Below are 7,972 nucleotides of genomic sequence, written 5' to 3' on the forward strand. Positions count from 1 at the left end.
AAAAATTTTACCATCAAATAATAAATATAGGAATCAATCCCCTCTTAAACCAAACATCTATACCGAAACCCCCTCTTTATACCGAAATCAATTGGCATATTAGTTTGACGGTAAAAAAGCAATCATCTGAAAGTAAAAACTATCTCTAAAGAAAAACTAACATGTTTAAGAAAGAGAAAAAAAGAGCAGTCTTCCATTAAGAGACAGTGAAACCAAAACCCAAAAAAAGAAACTATATACAAATTTATTTTCGTAAAGCATTTGTGACACAATTAGAACAATCCCTCCCACTATTACTCCAACCTTTGGCTTCCAATTCTTGGCTGCATGAAAGCCTCTTTGGTCTTCTTCCCTGTGGACTTAAGCAGCTTCGTCCAAAACCCTCCTTTCTTCTTCAAACTACCCGCAACCTCCTCTGCTCGATTCCTCGTAACAAAGGCTATTGATTTGCTCTTCTTCAAGCCTTGACTAACACTCACCGTAAAAGAAATAGAACCAGACCTTTCCGAAAGCCTACGATGATGTCGACGATAAACTGGAGACACAAAGGTCGAAGAAGAAGCAAGAGAAGACGATGATGAAGAATAAGAATCAGCAACACCACCATATGTTTTCTTGTTTATTGAATGACCTTGAATTTGTGACAACCTTTCTCTTAGACAAGAGGGACAAACCCCAGGTAGTTGCTTCTCATCTGGGTGCTTCTTGCAACCTTGTTGTGATTCAGACCAACCCATTTTGCGTGCTAATCTGATAGATATTGAGAGCAGAAATTCTTTAAACTTCCTGGCTTTTTTCTTTGACTGTTCAACTATCTTTGCTTTCGCTTATGGTTTGCATAAATATTATATATATGGGTGTGTGTGTGTGTGCGCGTCCGTGCGAGACATAAAAGCATACAAATAACGTGTTTTCCACGAAGGTTCCTTGGTATACTATAGATCATTCTTGCGTGACAGCCGGTGTGATAACAAGACTTAACAAACAAGAAGTCCAATGTAGATGTAAAACTATAAACATCGCACGGGTCCTACGCGTGTTACTTGCGCTGCCAAAATAAGTAGAATAGTCTTTTTTTTTCTTTTTCTTTTTGAGGAAGAAGTAGAATAGATCTAATAAATTAATAATAGTAATATTATTATTATTATTATTGAGAATAAAGGACAAAATTTTATACAAAGAAAGGAACCAATCTTGCAATAGGAGCAAAAACACGTTACAATTGGGATTTCAGCCAAAACCAAGGGAAACAACATAATTAGACCAACAAGGATAGAACTAGAACTTTTCTCAAAAAAAAAAAAAAGGATAGAACTAGAACAATTACAGAACTTTTTCTTCCCCTAACAAACAAACTCAGTATCTATATGCAAGCTTACATTAAAATTTGCCTTAAAAAATAGCAAGACATTCCTACAAAAGGGAGAGGCTTCCATAATTAGCTTCTAAAAATAGCAAGACATTCCCACAAAAGGGAGGCTTCCATAATTAGCTTCTAATAACTCTAAAGCATGCGAAGGGGGATTAGGACGTGGAGTCATGTAACGAGCTTCATTTTGCTTACTCCAAATCATACAGCTGGTTGCGAAGAATATTGCAATCTCTGGGTCATTTTGCCTTTTTACTATTTGGTCTACTACATCTACTAAGGAAATATTTAAGCAATGAGTCATGATCTCACTCAAGCAATCATACAAAAATTTTCTTGGAGTTAGATTAGCTTTAGTAGGCAAGGTAAGGGTGTATTTGAAGTTTGGAGAAAGAAGAGAATACGAGGTTTTAGGGAAGCAGAGGAAATGGGATAAAAATGGTTATTAATTCTCTTTTTCTTTTTCTTTTTTCTTTTTTTCAATGTTTAAAAAATTACGTAGAGGTGCCAAAAGCCTTACAACTCAACCGATATTTTCTGTTGCTTTCAATAGAAATATTTAGGGTTTAAATTTCTCATTCCCTAAATATCAAATTATTATAATAAAAAAAAAAAAATTAAGTAGAGGTGGGAATTGGATATCCCTCACATTAATTTGAATGTTTTAAAAATTAAAATGGAAAAGAAAGAAAATAATAAGACATTAAATAAATTTACAATTATACCTAGTTTTGTTTAATTTAAAGATATAAATATAGACTAATATCATAAAAGCATAATTAGTGCCAAGAGCCTTGTATCTCAACTGGTTAACATTTCCTGGTGTTTTCAACGAAAACATCCTAAGTTCAAATCCTTCATCTCCTATTGTAACTGTGCGTGGCGCAAATGAGGCCAATGGGCTCAACCCCACTTGGGCTCACAACTTATTTGTTTGTTGGGCTGAATTTCCTACTATGGGTAGTCCAACAACCAAGGACTCACTGAGATCACCTTTCTCCTTCTCGGCGACACAATCTTTTCTCCCAACTCCTCTCAAGACTCTATTTTTCTTCTCTATTACCCCTGTTCTCTTTCCTCCCCTTTTTCTGACCAACCCCTCTTTCTTCTCCTCTCCTCTTATTTATAGTGCTCTGCTTAGGCGAGGGTTATTAGTGCTCTCATGTTTGTGCAACAGAGGGTCCAGTAGGATTTTCCCTAAATGGGAGGTTAGGTATGGGTGGCTTTGGGACTTGGTGCCCACATTCGTTGGCAGCTCGGCAGGGTCAGGGCGCGCTTAGTGCTACGGAAGGTCCAATTAGGGGGATGGTAAGTGGGAATCTAGGCCTGGGTGGCTTTGGGACTTGGTGCCCGCATCAGGTTAGAGCGAGGTGGTGGCGTTTGGAAAGCTTTCTTTGAGCCGAACAAAGTTGACGGGCCGTTCAATGTCAACCCCGGATGTGCTCGGTAAAAATTTTGCCGATCATAACTTACTAGTGAAGCTCGGCACCCCCGAGCTGTGATAGCAAGGGTTGGGCCTTAGGGCGAATGAGGATTGGGCCCAAAGACCGCGTGTTTTGGGACGGAGACTTGGGGTTGAGTAGGCCCAACACTTCGGGTGCCGCACAGTAACTATCAAATTATAATATATAAAAAATTAAAGTCAAAATTGGTAATTTAAAAAATTATAATATAAATGAAACCCTCTAAAATCCCCAATTTGGGAGAGTCGAAATGAGGGGTTTTGATGGGTATCTGACCACTCCAAATCGAAAAAGTATATTTTGTTTCCTCTACATGTTGCAAGTTCATAATGTGTGGACTCCATCCACCAATGGGACACATTGTAATTGCGATGTTACATGTAACAAAAATACCATATACACCTCCTATCTCCTTCTTTCTACTCCCTTCTCTTCCCCCTCCATTCAAACATAATATAAAGTAAAAATCTTGAACCTAGAAAGCAAAAAAAGAGAATAATACTCTCTAAAATTAACTTAGAATAAAAAGAAAAGAGTAATTTTGCTTGAATGATAAATCTCTTTTTCCTTTATTTACAACCCTTAATGTTCTACTAATTTCTTTTTCTTTTTTTAATTAAAAGATTTTAGCTGCATAAAACACTAAAAAAGTTTTTCTTTTAAAATTCCTAAAAATGTTTTACATTAAATATATTTTATTTAGAAAATGGTCACAAGTTATATACTAACCAACCATTTTTTATCCTAAGAACATAAATTGAAATTTTAGGAAAGCAAGTTTTATGAATTTATTATAAAATACTAAATTTGGGGAGAAAAAGGGAGGCATACATGGGTCTAGGGGTGTTCACCTAACCACTTGCAAAATGGCATAACCGTACTGCACTGCACTCTCACTATATATTAATATATTTTTATATATTAAATATATTATTAATAGTTTAATAACCCTAATTTTCAAAAAAAAAAAGTTTTTTTTTTTTTTTGAGAGAGTTTCAACTTATGGCATTCATTCATGATGATCATTTTTTTATCATTAGACCATGATACCAATCGGTTTTTGGTGTAAGTGGAGATTGAACCCTAGATATCTTAATACCTCTAGCAAGTATTGATTAGGAAAGCCAACCTAAAATAAAGAAAAATTAGCTCAATAGTTTAAACCTTGGCCTAAAACAAAGGGAAAAATCAGTTTTGGACTGAGTAGGAAAAACCCAAAATTTGAAAAATATATCGGCTTCAAATCGCATTTTATATGCTGCACCACACATGTGATCACCAAAATGAGATGCTGTGTAGTTATGGTTTTGGCTAATCTCTAAACCGCACCACACATGTGACCGCAAAAATGAGGTGCAGTATGGTTATGATTTTGGCTAAACCACACCGTAAAGTGTGGTGTTAAAAATGGCCCAAAACCGCATTGCACCGCGAGCTCCCCTACATAAGTCTATGCTTGCCTAGAGGAAGAAAACTTGGGGAAAAGAAACCCTAATTCGTGTTAAATACAAAAGTAATAGACTAAACAAGGAGAACGTCACTAAAAAATATTATTTAAAATATTCTTATTCTAGCTAAAACACTACCATATAATGATACAAGCATCCAATATTGACTAAAATACCTTTAAAAACTCTCTAAATTAAAAAATAATAATAAAAATAAAACAAAACAAAACGATTTTCAAAAAAAAAAAATCCAAAAATTACATTAAAATATCAAAAACTAAATCTTATATTCTTTGTAGGGGTGAGGTATACGTTAGTTGCACTTAAAGGTGGACCCCATGTACAAAATCAAAAAAGGTGTCCAATTTTATGTAAAAATAGCGTTTCAGGGGGACAACGGCTATTGTTCATGAAAAGTCAGAAATATACAGCTACTGTCTGTTCATGAACAATAGCCGTTGTCCCCCTGAAACGCGTAGGAAAAAAAAAAAAGAAGGAAAATGCAGTAAACGCAACGTGTATTCAAACCCACAAATAGTCTTCTAAAATAGAAAAAAAGTACAAATTTTACACATTTTGAGCAAAGAAATCCATATCAGTTGGTGTAAAAATGTGTAAATATTTCTATGAGTTACAGTAACCATGTAAATATAAACGGTTACTGTAGCTCGTGTATCTAATATTTTAGATTTTTTTCTCTCTCCTTCGCCTCACTCTCTCAGCTTCTCACTCTCACCTCTCTCTCATTTTATCTCTCCCTTAGTCTCACCAATCTCACCTCAGTCCGCCGATCATTCACAGAAAATAAGCTTCGATCACATCATATCCCTTCAAGAGCATACGGGGTGAGGGGGAGGGACTCGGAAGCGAGGATGAAGCAGATGGCGGGGACCGTCGCGAGGAGGTGGCGGTGCTGTGAGGCGTTGATCTTGCTCAGGTCGGAGGTGTTGATCTCGCTCCAATCTGTTGGTTGCTGGTTTTTTTTTTGGTTTTTTGGTTAATTGTGGGTGTCGGTCGATGGGTTTTGACCTTGATCGTCTTGTTTTTTCGGGTTCATTGGTGGGTTTTGATGACCTTACCTCCGATTAGGTGGGTGATGATTTGGCTTGACTAGGTTTCGAGTTAGGTGGGTGATGAATGGGCTTGGGATTGAATGGGTTTCGAATTGAGTGGGTTGGTTTTTCTTGATGATGCTGGTTGGGTGGTGATGATGGTGGCTAGCTGTGGAGTGATCATTGGTACTTGGTAGTGATGGACTGTGGGTCTATGAGAGAGAGACGGGCAGTGAGGGAGGGAATAATAAAAAATTGTAAAAGAATGAATATTTTATTGAATAAATGTGTAGAATAGATAAACTGATGTGAATATTTTGTAAAAGTAGATGTGTAAAATAAAAAAAGTAAATTTTTTCTTGTAAAATAGATAAAAAATTTGTACGAACTAATGTGGGTGCTCTTACATTTGATATACTTATTAATAATTCATTAATAGGAATTGAGGAGGTGTGAATATATATGGTCACAGCCTAGTGACTCAAACCTCCAGTTCTATAGCTTGCTCTTTGAACTCTTCTCCCAAAAAAAAAAAAAAATTGCACTTTGAAAAGTTTGGGGATGTTTGGTGAGTGTTTTCAAATAACTATTTTTAATTTTTAAACAACATTTTATGTATTTTAATATATTTTTTCACATATACATATTTCTATAAATATTTTTAAATAATAACTTTCAGTTTTTAAACACGTATCAAATATTCTCCATACTGTTAGCTTAATGGACGGCTAGTATGCAAATTGCGAAAGTGCCGACTACAAAAATGCGGGACCCACTACATTTATTAAAGGAGGTGGGTTTTTGCCGTGGAAAGAACATCTATGGGTCTCGAGCCACGTAGATAGAAAAAGGTTTCTTTTTCTCTTTGGGTAAAGTTGGGAACTTTGGATATAGGAAAAAGTTAAAGAAAAAAAAAAAATCAGTGACACAATTTCACTCAAGTGTAAAATAATATATATATATATATATATATGAGTAATAAAATTTTACAAAAATGATGTTATATTGACACAATTTCACTCAAGTGTAAAATAATATATATATATATATATATATGAGTAATAAAATTTTACAAAAATGATGTTATATTAATTATAGTAATATAATTTCTTAATTTAGTTAAAAATGAATTTTTTAATATAATAATTTAAAATGTTGTGCTTTATCAAAATCATGTGATTTATTTTTTTGAGTTTAATCATGTGATAAAATCATAAAATTGATAAATTAATCATAATATTAACTTTAATTGTATTTAAAAGGATTAAAAAAATTAATTTCTTTATTAAATATAACTATATTGCTAGAAAGTAAATACAATTGAAAGGAGTAACCTACCTAAGTTTTCTTAAATTTGTTACAATATAGAAGAGTGACGGTGGGGTAAAAAATTGGTGGGGGCACTTTTACCTCTTAAGTAAATTTGTTAGTCTTCCCAACAAACAAAAAAGAGAAAAAAGAGTAAATTTGTTAGAAAATAGAAGTGACGGTGACCCAATTTTTATGTTTTCGTGTACTCTTGGATAGCGAGGAGATGGATAGTGGGACCCTTGTTTTGTGTAATAAAATGTAAATAATAGTGAAAAGTAGTAGGACGAGGTTCGATAAGTACGTGCACGTGGGGGTGTCGACTAAATGGACGACCAGGATCAACGGAGATCGATGAGGTGGGGCACTCTGGATCCTTATTTTCAGGTTTGATTTGCACGGGTCTCAAGCTTTACCTTTCATTCCGTGCGCAACTTTTCTGTTCCGTATGTCAATAAGACACTGAGGAGAAAAGAAGCGAAGTAATGCACGTAAGTTTGATGGTTCAACTTTATACGAGTACAAATTCTTGTATAAGCTAGCATATAAGATACTTGCAATTAGTATATTTAAGGAAGAAGGATATTTATTTTGGGGGCATATAGTCAGCTCTCTCACAACACATGAGACCTATAACTCTATAAGTGTGTAGGTTCCAACTCTCATGTGTTGTAACTTGTAAGAAACCTAATGTAAACACTCTAAAGAAGAAATACTTTCTCCATTTAAGTAGCCACAAAATAAAAAAACTATTAAAAAAAAAAAGAAGAAGAAGAAGAAAGAAGGTAATTTTTTTTAAAAAAAAAATTCTAAACTAAAGGGTAATTTAATTATCTAAATTAAAATCTATAATTTTAAAAGTCCTAAATAAAATCCTAAACTTTTGAAAGATAATAAAATTAAAGGGGCCAAAATCCACCCTCTAAGTTTCTTCAGAATTCAATTTAGTCCTCTAAATTTTTTGTTCATTTCGGTCCTCTAAATTTCAGATTTATTTAATTAAGGACTTCTAATTTTGTTTTAATTTATTTCAGTCATCTAAGTATCAAATTTATTCAATTAAGGCTTTCAAACTTTGCTTTCATTAATTTTAGTCCTTTAAGTTTAAGATCTATTCAATTAAGACATTTTCATTAACTTTTGTTAAAATTTTTTGGAATATAAAATTTTGGAAAATATTTTTTAGTCATTAATTGGATTTTTTTTTATTTAAAAACTTTGAAAAAAAATTTAAAAATTGGAAAATTAACCACAACAAAAAACAAAAGTTAATAAAAAATTCTTAATTGACTAAACTTGAAAGTTAAAGCTCTGAAATGAACGAAAACAAAA

The 7,972-nt window shown here is 33.7% G+C and overlaps 1 protein-coding gene across 1 annotated transcript; it reads right to left on the reverse strand.

The window, feature by feature from the left end:
* Positions 1-293: 293 nt before the first annotated feature.
* Positions 294-737, reverse strand: LOC136066305 (uncharacterized). Its single transcript, XM_065770413.1, has one exon. It carries the CDS (start codon positions 735-737, stop codon positions 294-296), a length of 444 nt encoding a protein of 147 aa, XP_065626485.1.
* Between the last annotated feature and the right edge of the window lie 7,235 nt (positions 738-7,972).

This window comes from Quercus suber, unplaced genomic scaffold (genome assembly GCF_002906115.3).
Source record: "Quercus suber isolate HL8 unplaced genomic scaffold, Cork oak 2.0 scaffold_30, whole genome shotgun sequence".
Taxonomy (NCBI): domain Eukaryota; kingdom Viridiplantae; phylum Streptophyta; class Magnoliopsida; order Fagales; family Fagaceae; genus Quercus; species Quercus suber.

Excerpts from the sequence above, each read along its gene's own strand:
- LOC136066305 (XM_065770413.1), bottom strand. The coding sequence starts at position 737 with ATGGGTTGGTCTGAATCACAACAAGGTTGCAAGAAGCACCCAGATGAG.